This window comes from Homarus americanus, unplaced genomic scaffold (assembly GCF_018991925.1).
Source record: "Homarus americanus isolate GMGI-L3 unplaced genomic scaffold, GMGI_Hamer_2.0 scaffold34360, whole genome shotgun sequence".
In the NCBI taxonomy this organism is placed as follows: Eukaryota; Metazoa; Arthropoda; class Malacostraca; order Decapoda; family Nephropidae; genus Homarus; species Homarus americanus.
In genome coordinates this window covers 9,260,320-9,277,819 of record NW_024739403.1, presented here as the reverse complement: position 1 = coordinate 9,277,819, position 17,500 = coordinate 9,260,320, and the positions used below count along the sequence as shown (strand labels likewise).

At 35.3% G+C, this 17,500-nt stretch overlaps 1 protein-coding gene across 1 annotated transcript in view; it reads right to left on the bottom strand.

The window, feature by feature from the left end:
• Window positions 1–17,500, bottom strand: part of LOC121874600 (tetratricopeptide repeat protein 21B-like) — a gene marked incomplete in the record, with an annotated part of 547,778 nt that overhangs the window by 430,410 nt on the left and 99,868 nt on the right. Inside the window, 1 exon segment of the mRNA XM_042378823.1 lies at window positions 6,861–7,053. Coding sequence (XP_042234757.1) covers window positions 6,861–7,053 — 193 coding nt within the window.

Here is a 17,500-nt window from a genome sequence, read left to right as displayed (position 1 = left end):
ACATTGAAATACATCACGTTTCAGCAAAACTACTATTTATTTCCGAGAATACATTCATTCAGGCGCAGTTTCGGTAAAATTTACGTGTGATGTAATAATTTTTTAACTGAAAACGATTCGAAAAACACGTACCCTCTAGCCCTGTTCAAGGAGAGGACTGGGAGAAGCTGTTTGGTGCTGCAAACGATGACAAGGAAAATGATTTTGATGGATTTTAATGAAAATATTCAGAAATATGGTATCGTAGTATTTATTCAAGTCAATTAGGAAAGAATATTATTGTAATACAACAGTTTTTTAACTGAAAACCATACGAAAAGCGATTTCGGTAACATCTTTTGAACGAAAGAAAGCGAAAGTCATTGTTTTCGTCACGATTTTTTCCCACTTTCCACTGTAATACGTATGTCATTTCAGCAAAAATATTACATTTCCGTGAATGCATTATATCAAGCAGAGTATGAATAGAATACCATTATAATATAACAATATTTTGAGTCCTACTTTTTCCATTTACAGAGTACTGTACAAGCCCATAATAATGGCTCCTAAAGTAGATAAACTTCGTTGTGTGAAGAGAAAGAAGAACACATTGAAATTGAGTGACAAACTTGAAATAATTAAGAAACTAGAACATGGTGTGAGCAATACTGTTCTAATGGAAACATACGACATTGGAAAGTATACAATTTATGGTATAAAAATGGCAAAGAATATAATTCTAGAATTCACAGCTTTTTCATTAAAACTGCTCGTTTTGATAAATGAAGCACGCTATATTTGCTAATGAATAAACTATCAAAATGTACCTGTTCATCTCTTCTTTATTCCTCCTTAAATTTGAAATTTAAAAGTACTGCCTGAGAATCCGGAAAATCCGAAAATCCGGACCAACCCAATCCCCAAGCAGTCCAGATGTTTGGACTTTTAATATATATATATATATATATATATATATATATATATATATATATATATATATATATATATATATACTATATATATATAGATATATATATATATAGATAGATATATATATTTATATATATATATATATATATATATATAGTATATATGCAAGTAAATCACTGTAGGTGCGCGTGATCTAGGTATATGCTGATAACCACAAGGAAAGAAGAAAACAAGAAGTTCCCAAGCGCTTTCGTGTAATTCACATCTTCAGGGGTGAGTACAGACTAGAGAGAGTAATACAAATCAAGGTGTATATATACAGAGGAGGGTGAGAACAGGTCCACAATGGTCAGGTATTAGGTAATGACCCAACTAATCTTTAAATAGCACACAACGGTTGGTGGTCAGGTCAGATGGTCAAGTGACCCGGCCTTCTCACCTGATCACAAATCTTCTTAATTACAAAATTGTCCAGCTTGTACATGCCGTTACTCAAATTCATGTTGAATGCTTCGGTATGTTTAATAAGACTAGATTCTATGATGTTCCTACTATCAATTGAATTACATGGTAATATTGAGGAGGCATTATCCCAGTCAATGCAATGCTTGTTATCCCTCAAATGAACAAACAGAGCATTGGATTCTATTTTCATCCTAACACTGTATTTGTGTTGTTTAATTCTAGTTGCCAAGATCTTTTACCTGTCTGGCCTAGAAAGTAAAACTATATTACATTCCTTGCAAGGAATATATATATATATATATATATATATATATATATATATATATATATATATATATATATATATATATATATATATATATATATATATATATATATATATATATATATATATATATATATATATATATATATATATATATATATATATATATATATATATATATATATATATATATATATATATATATATATATATATATATATATATATATATATATATATATATATATATATATATATATATATATATATATATATACACACATATATACATATATATATACACAGTATTACCCCGCCTAACGCGGTTTCACTTAACGCGTTTTATCATATACGCGGTGCCTCGCCAGAGCTGAACTTTCACTTAACACGGATTTTTTCCACATATACGCGGTGAGTGTCCGGCTCGAGACGCTATTTTTAGATTTGCCCCACCCTGCCTGACTGCCTGTTTTAGCTCATAAAATTCATACAAATTACCCGGCCAGAATATAATTTACATTGCTGGAATTCTTATAATTTGGTGATCATTTTGAATATAAACATCATATTTTTGCATTAGACATACAAATTTTAGATAAAAAATTTTCTCAAATTAACTATGTTATCTTTTGTGCAAAATATATGACATTTATATTCAAAATATTCCTGGTCTTACAAGGAATCCAGCAATGTCAATTATATTATCCTAACTTTAGTTTGAGGTATTATTTATTAAAATTTAGTGGTTATCCCACACATCTCCTTGGGACGGTTGGTGGGGGGTGGGGAGGAGGGAGGGACCGACCGACCATCTGTTACCCTGTGAAGAATTATTTTTTTTTTTATTAACTGAAGATATTTGTTTTAGCTCATAAAATTCATACAAATTATCCGGTCTGAATATAATTTACATTGCTGGAATTCTTATAATTTGATGATCATTTTGAATATAAACATCATATTTTTGCATTAGACATACAAATTTTAGATAAAATTTTTTCTCAAATTAACTATGTTATCTTTTGTGCAAAATATATGACATTTATATTCAAAATATTCCTGGTCTTACAAGGAATCCAGCAATGTCAATTATATTATCGTAACTTTAATCTGAGGTATTATTTAATACTAAATGTTAAAAACCCTGGAAGGGAGGATTGGTGGGGGGTGGGGGGAGGGTTGGGACTGACCGCGTGGTTGGAAGAGGGGGGGAGGCAAGGTGGGGTACTTTGATTGACAGATAGTGTTGTGAAGATTATTTTTTTTTTTATTAACTGAAGATATTTGTTTTAGCTCATAAAATTCATACAAATTACCTGGTCAGAATATAATTTACATTGCTGGAATTCTTATAATTTGGTGATCATTTTGAATATAAACATCATATATTTTGCATTAAACATACAAATTTTAGATAAAAATTTTTCTCTAGGTAACTATGTTATCTTTTGTGCAAAATATATGACATTTATATTCAAAATATTCCTGGTCTTACAAAGAATCCAGCAATGTCAATTGTATTATCCTAACTTTAGTTTGAGGTATTATTTATTAAAATTTAGTGGTTTTCCCCCAAAAATTTCTCTGAGAGGGAAGAGCCAGTGAGTGTATTTCTCTATTTCTCTTAAGTATTAATTGTGTGCATGTACCATCATAAAATTAAGATGTTATTTTTACTACAACATAGGTATGTGCCTTCAAAAAGTGGAGTTTGGGGGTCGGGCCGGTTTCTATTGGAATTAATCCCATATGTTCTGTTGTTCACTTAACGCGGATTTCACTTAACGTGGGACCCTCTGGGTTCAATTGACCGCGTTAAGTGGGGTACAACTGTACTACTGTAAAATAATAATAACAATAATAATAATAGTAACAACACTGTAATAATAATAATAGTAATAATAATAATAATAATAATAATAATAATAATAACAATAATAATAATAACAATAATAATAATAAATACAAAAATGATAAAAATCCAAAGTGAGAAACACTATATGTATGTTGTGCTGTCAATAGTAAGAGAAACAATTGAGACCCTGCAATTGTGTGTAAATGGGGCAGAAAGACAGATCAGCAACCTGGGACTTGGTCACAATATTCGTGATGCCATATGGCTGCAGGGTCTACCATTAGACAACACATTATGCTTCCAATATCTTCCCAGGCGGTAGTACCTCCCTGTTTGATAGCTGCCTATGACCTACTACCTGCTGAGCTTATGACCATTTCGACTAACGACCTGGATTTGGGTCCCTAACCCCATCGTAAGTCGGGGAGGAGCTGTATAAACTTAGCCGAAAAATTAGATGTGTTAAAATTATATAATAAGGTGAGAGGTCTGTGGGTATTATATGGAGCAAACAATGAACATATTTTCTGAAGTAGATCCATTAACAGAATGAAGCATTAAAATTAACAGGGACATGAAAAATGCAAATGACCTCTACAAAAAAGTGTAAAGGCCTAAACCATCAACTTCAGCTACACCATCAAATTCAGCATCATAAGCAGCTTCAACAAAACTTTAGGTTCAGTAACAGTTTCAGCAACAGTTTTATGGAAAGCTACAGCTTCAGCCAGAGTTGAACCTGATGACTTCGTCATCTGAGTAAAAACTTACACAACACCATTGGCTGCCCTTATGTTTTAGACTTTACCACTATTGGTGAGTAGAATTTTGTTTTACATTCGTAAGTATTATTTAAAACATATATGAACAGTAATTAAGTGTTGCTTTCATGTTCTTATATAGAGAAATTACGATGTTTTCACATGACACACTTACATACGTTGGCGTTTCCAATCATCTCACTTAATTTCTTTACTCATTAATGGTTAGCTACTTCTATTGTTCCAATTATTAACTTTAAATAACATTACTTAAAAAATACATACAGGTATTCATTTTGTTTTTCATTATGTTCACTACAGCTACAACCAGGGTCTTATTTTCTTCAGTTTCTTATGTACAACCATCGTCACTCACGAAAACAATGCCGTCTCAAATCCTCTTGTGTGTTTTAATATTCTACGTATTATTAATGAATTGCATTGTTCATTTCACATATATACAGTAAACATTAATTCAATCAAATACATATTCAGTAATAAACAATAATGAGTCTTTTGTACATATTCTTAAGATAAATGACTGTTTCCTTGAGTGCACACGTATACATTGGCTTTCCACTATCAGTCTCACTTTTCTTTATATCAGTGGTCACTTCTACTGTATATTAAATAACATTAATTAAAACATACATATTTTTTACATTAATTTTACTACAACACCAACCAGGGTCTGATTTTCTTCAGCTTCAAATGGATAACTGACATTATGGGCGTAAACACTGACAACAATGCCGTCTCTTATCCTCTTGTGTGTTTTAATATTCTACGTATTAATGAACTGTATTGTTCATTTCGCAAATATAAAGATTAATTCAATCAATTACATACAGTGGTCCCTCGGTTAACGAGCACAATTCCTTCCAGCAGGTTGCTCGTTAACCGAAAAACTCGTTAACCGAAACCATTGTTTCAATGGGATTTTGGGTAATTGCATGTAGAAGGCTCCTGGATGATGATGATGATGATGATGATGATGGGAATTAGAATGGGGGTGGAGGAGAAGGAAGAAGAGAAGGCATTGGGGTGGAAGAGAAGTCACCCCATGGCACCATTTCACCCATAAAATTTTAGTTCTCTTGGTGTATTTCAAGATAATTTTCTTTAAATCAACACTGCACTGCATTATATATTGTCAATATGTAAAATATATTTCAAAATGACCAATAATTTGCTTGGAAACACAGAAAAAAAGCATTTAGTTGAAGAGAGTCTCAAGCAAGATGTTACCTCCACTGAAAACAGAGAGAGACTAACGCCTGTCTGGTGTGTTAACAGGCTGGATGGCACGCCAGAAACTAGTTTCTTTACCTTCAATTATGTTCAATAATTGTTAAAATGACTAAAAAAGTTAATATTAAACTTTTAAAATTATTGAATAGTATAAACTTCTTGATATTTACTAAAATAGTAAGGAATTTAAGCCCTAAAACCAATTACTGTATTGGCAGACTAATACTACAGCTGGTGGACCGCCAAATGCAAGCGAAAACATGTTGAAGTCGGCTCGTAAAAAACTCGTTAATCGAGGGATTGCTCGTTAACCGAAGTTAAGAATCTTATGGAAGGTAAATCGTTAACCGAAATCTCGTTAACCGAGGGACCACTGTATTCAGTAATAAACAATAATGAATGTTTTGTACATATTTTTAATAAGATAAATGACGCTGTTTCCTTAAATGCGCACGTATATTTTTGCGTTCCAATCCATTTCACTTTTTTCTTTGCCATTAGTGGTTAGCTTCTTCTATTGCTCCATTTATTAACATTAAATAAAATTACTTAAAACATATATATTAATTTTTTTTTACTTTTCTTCATTTTTTATGTAAAACCATCATCCCGGACTCCCGGCTGTAAACACTAACGAAAACAATGGCGTTCCATCTCCTCTTGTGTGACCATATTATTATTCATTTATATTGTGTAAGGTGCATTCATAAACATTATTTAAAGAAAATAGTTTGCAATTTTCATTAATTGTATTGTTTGGGGGAAAAGAGGGTAAAAAGCCACACAAAAGATATGAAAAGGTCACACTTGGCAATGCATCTCATTATTATTGCTTTATTTTAATGGTATTTAATGATTCACAATACGACGACTCACCTTACACTGCAATATTGGAGGACACATTACCGTCGTTATTTGAGGCTTTACTGTAACGGGAAAAGATTCCGGGGATAAAGAAATTTTCCGGGTTTGAGAAAGTCGTCTGGTTAGCTGGAAATCTCTTATCCCAGAAATGCTCTGCACCAATTTTTCCGGCTAACAGGGATATCACTGTATAATGAGTTTGCTTCAATGTGTAAATTTTAATTAACCCAAATTTCAGGTGAATGCTAAATAAAAATGATCATACAGGTTCTGTTTTGTTGCCAATTTCACAAAATACAGTAACCATTGTGTAATAACACGCCACAAATATATTTAATCGATCAGTCTGGGATGTCTGATATACTGTAAATACAACCTTAGAGCTAGCTTCTTAGCCCATGCTAATATTTTTATTGGAGTCAACGGATTATCATCTTATACCCCCACAACCCCACCTCCACTTTAAGACTTTCTATAATATTACAAACCTGTTAATGCTGCAACAGAAGACTCATCTAATTTGGCAGCATTCTTATAAAATTTAGTAGCTTCCTTGTTACGTCCCTGGAGAAGACACTGATACCCAACCTCTGTCAGGTACTCAGCATTTCCTGTGTCCACCTTGGCTGCTTTACTTGCCATCATATACGTCTCTTCTAACACAAGACGATTTCTTCCACACTGGAAATAAAAAAAATAAGTAACATAGCAAATAATAATCAAGGAAACAAATACAGGTACAGTATTGGAATACCCCAGTTAGCGCAGGGGATGCTTTCCTAAAAGTCACTGCGATTAATGACACTGCAAATATCGGGGCAATTTTTCCTATAAGAATTAATGTAAATGGATGGGGGGGTGTGCATTCCCAGTCAGCAACTTTCCACCACATATTTTTCAAAATATACTCCTCCTCCTCCAAGGCTATTAAAGGACCAGGGCTGCATGTATACTGTAGTACAGTACAGTCGACCCTTAACATACGCGGGTTTAACATACACAGATTTGCAAATACGCTGATTGCCGCCGGAGGAATATACATTCAAATCGCGTGCGACACCACACACTGCCCGCCACACCACACACACACACACACATCGCCCACCACGCCACCCTGCGTTCCCGCGCTCCCTCAATCAGTCAGTCTCGCTGTAACAACGCTTGTGTTGACATCAGCATTGCAGATGCAAAAATATTACATTTCCGTGAAAGTAATATATATTGAACGTCAGAAGGTTAGGTAAAGTCTTTTGTTTTCATGTAGTTTATCCTAATTTACATTGAAATACATCACGTTTCAGCAAAACTACTATTTATTTCTGAGAATATGGAAATGTAATATTTTTGCTGAAATGACGTACGTATTACAGTGGAAAGTGGGATAAAATCGTAATGAAAGCCATGACTTTCGCTTTCTTTCGTTCAAAAGATGTTACCAAAATCGCTTTTCGAAGGGTTTTCAGTTAAAAAACTGTTGTATTACAGTAATATTCTATCCTAATTCACTTGTGATGCAACAGTTTTTTTAACTGAAAACAATTCGAAAAACACGTGTACCGTCTAGCTGATACGGCAGAGCCTTGGTCGCCCTGGTCGCAATCAGACCAGAAATTGTGGTGAAATCTTTTAAGAAATGTGGGATTTCGAATGCTCTTGATGGAACAGAAGACGACTTGTTGTGGGATTATGAGGCTAATGAGAGCGTGATTGAGGATGAAGATATTGATGATCCTATGGCTGATGATGGTGTTGATCCATATGCCGATACTGTTCAAGGAGAGGACTGGGAGTAGCTGTTTGGTGCTGATGACAAGGAAAATGATTTTGATGGATTTTAATGAAAATATTCAGAAATATGGTATCGTAGTATTTATTCAAGTGAATTAGGATAGAATATTATTGTAATACAACAGTTTTTTAACTGAAAACCATTCGAAAATCGATTACGGTAAAATCTTTTGAACAACGAAAGAAAGCGAAAGTCATTGTTTTCGTCATGATTTTATCCCACTTTCCACTGTAATACGTACGTCATTTCAGCAAAATTATTACATTTCCATATTTATTTCTGAGAATATATTCATTCAATCACAGTTAAGGTAAAATATACTTGTGATGTAATATTTTAGTGAAAATACCCGGTACACCTAGACCCCGACTTACGACGGGGTTAGGGACCCAAATCCAGGTCGTAAGTCCGATATGGTCGTAAGTCCGATATAGATAAAAAAATAAAAAATAAAAATAAAAATTTTCAAAAAAAAAAAAATCAAAAATTTTTTTTTTTCAATTTTTTTTTAAAAATCTACAATGAAATACAGTACACTAAACGTAAAAAATAATGAGGAATGGATACAGTACAGTAAAAGTAATAAATAATGAGGAATGGATACAGTGTGACTGAGCACTTACCGTATATCACGGCCTATAAGGCGGCGGGGTGCATAAGACGCCCCCCCCAATTTTCCATTTAAAAAGTAGCTTTTGAGCTCTATTTGCTGTATAAGACCAGTACCCCAAATGTGACACTTAACCACGGACTCAGTAGTCCTTTACCAACCATCCTTGATTTTTTAAAATAAGGCCAATTCACTTCAAGTAATGTCATCAAATTATACCCGCTGGTGTAGTGTAAACACTAGTGACGTCACTGAAGCGTCTGCTATTTACCGATAACTGGAACTAATGTCGGTATCGAGTAAAATTTTTCCATTTACTTGAAATGGATTTACCGATTTATTTGTTTACTTATTTATTTATTTATAATATACTGTAACATATTAAACACACTGCAAGTATTTTCTTTCATTTATACGCTTGCTTCACACGAGACGATCGGTGGTGGGAGTGTTCCCTCGTCTCGGTGGTGTGGCTGTGTTCCGACTATTTATACAACATGTAGTTCAACAGCAACCACCGTATTCTAATTGTGGTGTTTCATTAGGATTTGAGTGAAAAAGGTTACCAGTATGTACTTACTACATACATTTATTACACAAATATATATATATATATATATATATATATATATATATATATATATATATATATATATATATATATATATATATATATATATATATATATATATATATATATATATATATATATACAAAAAATGAATGTTCAATGAATTATTTATGGTGCATTAGGGTACTGGTCACTTCTGATGGGCTATAAATAGCCTTCTTTATCTCCCCTACATCTCACCCTGAGCCAGACGGAAGGGTCTTGGTAAATAACATGTTTGCTTATTTTCCATTTACTTTAAATAGATTTACCGAATTATTTGTTTTATTTATTTATTTATAATATACTGTAATATATTAAACACACTGTAATTATTTTCTTTAATTTATAAACTGTTTTGCGACAAAGGAATGTTCTCCAGTAGTGTTTCATTAGGATTTGAGTGAAAAAATATTACGTACTTACTACATACATTTATTACACAAACATATTTATATATACTGTATGTATACATACATACACATGCACACATTTAATTTACTAAGTCACAATATTTTAAAAGCAAATTACCCGACAAGTTAAAAATGTTATTAGCACATGATTATTACTGACGTCATCATGTATTAAAAACCTTCAAAATCCACATCATCAACATCTGACATCATAAGTTCTTCAAGTACATCCTGAGATACATTTATGGCTGCTTCATCATAAGGATCAAATTCCAAATCAGATGACGTGGCTTCGGCTTCTGTTTCATCCTCGTCCTCCCACAACATGTCATCCTCCATGCCATCCATTGAATTAGATATTCCGCACTTTTTAAAAGACTTGATAACTGTCTCCACATTAATATCATTCCATGCCTTGATAACAAAATCACATAGTACATCCAGTTCGGGAGCACGCATATTCCCACCTTTCGTGTAAGACTTTTTGCCGCTGTTCATCCATTTGTTCCATTGTTCACGAACGCGGTCCTTGAATGGTTTGTTTAGACAAACATCAAGTGGTTGTAAAACTGAAGTTAATCCACCAGGAATAACTGCAATGTCACTGTTGTTCCTCGCCATGTTGGTTTTTGTTCCCTCTGTTAAATGACTCGCGAACATATCCCATACTAACAGGCTACGCTGTTTTCGAAAGCCACCAGGTCGCCTACACCATATATGATCAATCCATAACTTTATTCCTTGTTCGTCCATCCACCCTTTCTCGTTGACGTGAACAAAAACTCCAGCCGGGAACTTGATTTTGGGCATTGTTTTCCTCTTGAGAATTAGCATTGGGTTCAACTTGGTTCCGTCTGCCATGCATGAAAGTACTACTGTAAACCGTGTCTTTTCGTGTCCTGTTGTTTTCACTAACACTGTTTTTGCACCCTTTGTATCGACAGTATGATTACCGACCATGTCGAAGTTCATAGGTGTTTCATCCATGTTTCCGATGTTGCTTAATGGATAACAATGTTTCTTACGTTGTTGTATTATGTAGCGATGGAAATTAACAATTTTACAGTTAAGATCTGCTGGTAATTTTTGTGCTATTTTTGTCTTCTGCCTCAGTACCAGATTGCTTCTTTCCATAAAACGGCTACACCATGAAGTCGTGGCTTTGAAGTCTTTGCTGTGCTCTTGATTTTGTTTAGCCCACTTAAGTGCCCACATACGTATCATGTTTCTTGATACAATATACCCATTTTGACGCTGCTCATGGACCATGTCTACTGCGTGCTTCTCTAGAATCGGCCAGTGTGCAGTGCCTCTTCTCATTGCACATTTATTCCTGGGCATACTTCGTAGTAAGTGTTCCTTTGATCTCCAATCCCGCACCATCTTCTCAGTTACACCGTATTCTCTTGAAGCAGCACAATTGTTGTGTGACTGGGCATATGCTATCACTTTCAGCTTAAAACAAGCTTCATATCTCCTGCGTTTAACAATTGGAGCCATGGTGAGGTTTTGTGGTAGCTGGATACAGTATTAATATACCGTAGTGTTCACACGGAGAGAGTGCTATTGCTTATGGAGTGATAACTCAACAACTGGACAAGGCAAATGAGAGAAGGGGTCACCTTACACATGACCTGACGTGGTCACCTTACACATATATGGTAATCATTAAGAATCAAACTCCGAATCAGATGACCTGCCTTCTTCTTCATCATTGTCATGCTAAATTTACCACTGTCGGTAGTTAAAAGAATTAAAAGTCATTTATTGAATATTCTATGTAAAAAAATAAATGTTAAATTAATTATTTATAGGAGAAACGTATTATGATCAATAAATATATGGTATTACTGGCCACTTCAGACACAAAGACGGGATAAAAATAGCCCATCTCCCCCTCTTACAGCTGCCAATGGGAAGCGTGTTGGTAATTAAATTTGATGTTTATTTTCAGTTTGTCTAATTTATCATGTATCAAATTAATATTACTAGAAATTGTGTAGGTAGTAGGCAGCTACCAAACAGGGAGGTACTACTGCCTGGGAAGATATTGGAAGCATAATGTGTTGTCTAATGGTAGACCCTGCTGCCATATGGCATCACGAAAATTGTGACCAAGTCCCAGGTTGCTGACCTGACTTTCTGCCTCATTTACACAATTGCAGGGTCTCAATTGTTTCTCTTACTTTGACAACACAACATACATACAGTATATTATTTCTCAGTTTTGATCTTTTTTTTTAATTTTTGTAACTATAAAGTTAGTTACTTAAAATAAGGCCAATTCACTTCAAGTAATGGCATCAAATATTACCAGCTGGTGTAGTGTAAACACTAGTGACGTCACTTGAGCGTCTGTAATTAACCGTCGATAGTTTCAAGAATTAATGCACTCAGAGGGTCATTTACTGAATATTCTTTGTAAAAAAATAAAATCTAAATCAATTATTTATAGGAGATAAATATTATTATGAGTAAATATACCGATACCGGTATGCATTACTGACCACCTCCACGGCTAAAAATAGCCCAATCTCGCGGTCACTTTCCCTTTCTTGTCTCCTCACTGGCAAATGGGGGGGGCGTGGGGAGGGGTGTGTGATGATAGCTGTGTTTATTACAGGGGTATAAATCTCTTTTACGGTATGTTAGACAGGTTTATAATACATTTTTATTATTTTAATATACCGGTAATCTTAATTTGAATCCAGCTTGCCAAACGTAAGTTTCAGTATAAAATAATTAGTGGTAAGACCTTGTGAGTGGCTTACGATGTTTTCATCACCACTCTTGACACACTAAACCACAATATTTAAGAGGTAAGAATTTTAAACTTGGTGGTTTAGACGACCCCCTAACTTTGGGCAGATTTTTTTAATGTTCAAATTTCGTCTTATAGGCCGTGATATACGGTACCTTAAAAGTAGTCAGCTGAATGCACACGGGGCCCCCATAATTTTCTATTTACAGGATACATGGAGACTATATTAATTGGAAGAAGCAGAAGAGGGGACAGGGCTGGGTGGGTCATCAATGTCGCTTTCTTCAGACAGGTTTATGTACTGTGGTAACTTGCTGGTTGAAGGTATTGGATCATCTTGAGGGAGTGAAGAGGCAGCACTGGTGGGGCGTGAGGAGCCAGTACTGGGGGACTTCTTGAAATAGGTGTCCAATTTAGACTGCACAGTTTTCTTTTTCTTTTCATTATAAATTTCTCTGTAGCAAGCAAGTGAATCTTGGATCATTCTGTCAACTTTGGCATAACGCTCATAATTTTGATCCATGTCATCAAACATTTGCATTGCTTTATTAATTGTAGCAAATGCCTCTGCCATATGTTTCACTGAAAACTTTTTGGGGGGTGCAGGCTCTTCTTCTACATTTTGTCTCTCTTCTTCCTCTGCAACTTTCTGTGCATCTAGTTCAATAAGATCCTCGTTACTGAGCTCTTCTGCTACACTTTCAACCAACTGTCCAACATCTTCAGTATCAATTTCTAACTCCAGCTGTTTACCTAACTCCACTATCTTGTTACTAATATCCAAAATAACTTCATTTTCATTAAATCCTCTGAAAGTGTGCACATATCTTTTCAGGATTTTCTTCCATATTCCATTCATGCAATGTTTTGTAACCTGATCCCATGCTGCACTAATGTTCTTTATACATGACAAAATGTTGTACTCCTTCCAAAACTGTCTGAGCGTTTTCTCACCTTCAGTAGCAGCAACAGCCTGAGCGAAGGTCGTGCGTAAATAATACGCTTTAAAGGCAGAAATAGCACCTTGATCCATGGGTTGGATGATAGAGGTAGTGTTAGGTGGCATGTACACTACCTTAACATCAGGGTGCATGTCGTCCAGGTGTGGTGGGTGTCCCGGAGCATTATCCAAAATCAGTAAAATCTTGAATGGAATCCTTTGTTGCAGACAATACTCCTTGGCTCGTGGAATGAAACAAGTCATGAACCAATCCTCAAATAGTACTAGGGTCATCCAGGCTTTCTTGTTACTGCGATAAAACACTGGCAGTGTGTGCTTGCTGACATGTTTAAAAGCCCTGGGGTTCTCTGAATGATAGATCATGAAGGGCTTTAGCTTGAAACCAGCAACATTCCCCCCCAACAGAAGTGTAATTCTGTCCTTGAATGCCTTGAATCCGGGCATTTTTTTTGCCTCTTTGTGGATGTATGTCCGGTCAGGCATGCGTTTCCACAATAATCCAGTCTCATCCACATTGAATATTTGCTCTGGCAAATAATTCCCTTCCACAATCACATCATCTAACTCCTCCTTAAAAGCTTCGGCAGCACCAACATCGGCACTAGCTGCCTCTCCACTCACCTTAACACTGTGTAGACTGTAGCGTTTTTTAAATCTATCAAACCACCCTTGACTTCCTGTAAAGGTTTGATCACATTCATCTCCTGCCTGCTCCTTCAGGCTTTGGAACAGGCTTCTTGCTTTAGCCTGTATGGTTAGAACACTTAAGGGTACACGCTTCTGCATCTGGTCTTCTATCCATATCACCAATAATTTTTCCATATCGTGGATAGGACCTTGTCTTTTCTTTGTTATTATAGTTCCCTTTATAGGTGTTGTTCCTTTCACTACTTCACGAATACGTTCCTTGTCCTTCAGAATAGTGGATATAGTCGAGTGTGAGAAACCTAGGTCGCGTGAGATCGTTGCTACTGTTTTTCCATTCTCATACTGTGTTATTATCTTCAGTTTCATCTCAAAAGTAATTGCCTGTCTCCTTTTCCTTGGAGTACCACCAGCACTCTCACTTTTACGCTTTCCAGTCATTATAAAGTCAATTAAATACAATAATAACGAAAGTTCACAGCGCGATCAGTATAGGATACGATAGCCAAACACAAACAAAGCGCTCCACTGAGTGAGTGTAGCCACGAGGCGACCCAAGCCACCCCTCCCTCTCGCCCGGGACGGAAACGTTTCGGTATAGAAAATGCGCGCGTCATTTGAAAAAATTTTTGGTCACGGCGGTCGCAGTCGTATGTCCCGTATGGACGTACGGTCAAAGCAGGTCGTAAGTACCAATGGACGTAAGTCCATATAGTCGTAAGTCGGGGTCTAGGTGTATTTAGAAATACGGTATCGTAGTTTTCTTTTGTTTCAAATTTAATTAACAAAGATTGATGTTTCAAATGTAATGAAAAAATTTATATATCTATAAATAAACTTTAAAAAATGAATACTTTATGTTTTACATCGTCCTGTGCATACCATACCATGCATTTGGCTACTTTGGGCTTGCTATGACGACGCAACCTAACGAAACTATTACCAGTTTAGAGGTCGACCCCCAATTTTTTGGTAAATAAGGACATGGGGGGCCAGGGGTGTTTTAAGGGGGGGGGGGAGCAAAAATACCCGGATTCTTAACATTCACGGGTATCTCTGTTACCTAACCCCCGCGTATGTTAAGGGCCGACTGTACCAGTAAATGTGAGGAATAAATAAAATTATACTATTAAACCTTTAGAGGGCAGAAGGGGTTTTCTCAGCTGAATAATTAATGTCAGAATAAAATACCTTAGTACAATACTGCCCTCTAAAGGGATAAGTAAAATAAAAGAAAAATACAGCATTGTTCCTGGAAGGGTTGACAGCTGAGCTGCTACCATAGCGCTCCATTGGCTAACATCGTTTACCATTACTCTAGCTGCCTAGCAAGATGTATTGGGTTGAAAATTCCACCCTGAATGGTTCTCATATAACCCATATTAAGGATACAAGGTCCATCCCAACATAACTCTAGATTGCTAGTAAGATCGGACGGACAGCGTCCGGAAAGATCTCTAAGGCTAGGAGTCTCTCTAAAGTTCGCCTGGAAAGGCTGAACCCGCTACTGAGGACATCAATAATATAGAATTATGGAGAAAAAACTAACTCCGGCCCTCATGCTGAGAGCAAATAGAAAACCCAGGGCGGAAGCCCGAAAAGTTTTGTGAACGAACATAAGAGGAGGGAGAAAGATGGCCACATATATCATGGAATTCACACTAGCACGTGTATAATTGAGACAAAGAAAATTGTATACAGAATATAAATATTACATTCAAAATTGAAAGAGAAATAAATGGATCCCTTCCATTCCTTGATATGCTTACCATTAGAAATGGCCATAACTATAAATTTAAGGTATACAGAAAGCCTACACAGGTAGACAATTTCATACATTTTTTATCGAGTCACCTGGAGTCTACCAAAATGTCAGTTTTTTCAACTATGTTTTTGAGATGTTTGCGTATTTGTGACGCTGAATTTTTTGATGAAGAATTGAAACACATTCGTTCCATTGCACAAAAACTTGGGTACCCTTCAGTGTTTGTTGATCATTGTTTTAAAAGGGCTAAAAAATCCTTTCATTCTACTCAAACCAGGCAAATTCCTACACTTAAGAATATTTTGACTCTGCCTTATCGCAATGAATTTGTCCCGTTAGTTCAGTCCCTTAAATTATTAAATATTGATGTTATTTAAGTATGACTCAACCATTACCAATATATTAATCAAGAATAGCCCAACTTTGAATGTAAATGGAAGTGTTTATTGCATTCCATGTAGCAACTGTAATGGGAATTATGTCGGACAGACTGGGAAAGCATTGCAACTCAGAATCAAACAGCATAAGTACAATATCAGAACAGCATCCGAAAGCAGTGCACTGTTCGTTCATGTTAGGAGTAATAATCATCCCATTGATTGGGAAAAAAGCTTAGAAGTGTACAATTCATCATGTGTCACAGAAAGACTTCTGGTTGAAGCTACTTTGATTAAAGAATTAAATTCCATAAACCTTAGTGATGGTCAGTACAAAACTGATAATACAGTACAGTGAGTTCTGCTATAACGCGTGTTTTGATAACGCGAATTTGATCGAACGCGATTTATGAATTCGGAACAATATTTGTATAACGCGAACTCGTTTGCTCTAACGCGATTCCACTCGAACGGTTGTTGTGACTTCAGTTCACGTTCGACATCACATGTTCAATTGAGTTATGTGTTTTGTTTGTGAACAATTGCAGAAATAATGTATGTAATATTTATGTATACAGTAAACCTATATATTATAAGTAATTTGTAAAATTTTACATAAAAGAGAAAATCAAATTACATAGCGTTTTACACCCGCGCTCTCTTTACATCATACACAGTGTTTACAGTTTACGTTCGACATCACATATTCAATTGATTTATGTGTTTTGTTTGTGAAGAATTGCAGAAATAATTTATGTAATATTTATGTATACAGTAAACCACTCACAAGGTCCTACAGTACAACTAATTATTTTATACTGAAACTTACGTTTGGGAAGCTGGATTAAAATGAAGATTACCGGTATATTAAAATAATAAAAATGTATTATAAACCAGTCTAACATACCGTAATAAACACAGCTGCTATTATCATCCACCCCCCACCCCCATTTGCCAGTGACAAGAAAGGGAAAGTGACCTTGACTGTGACCGCCTGTGGCTATTTTTAGCCGTCCTTGTGTTCGGAGGTGGTCAGTAATGCATATCTGTATATTTACTGATCAATATATTTATCTCCTATAAATAATTCATTTAAAATTTATTTTTTTGCAAAGAATATTCAGTAAATGACTGCATTAATTCTTGAAACTACCTACAGTGGTAAATTTAGGATATAAATAATGAACAGAAGTCACG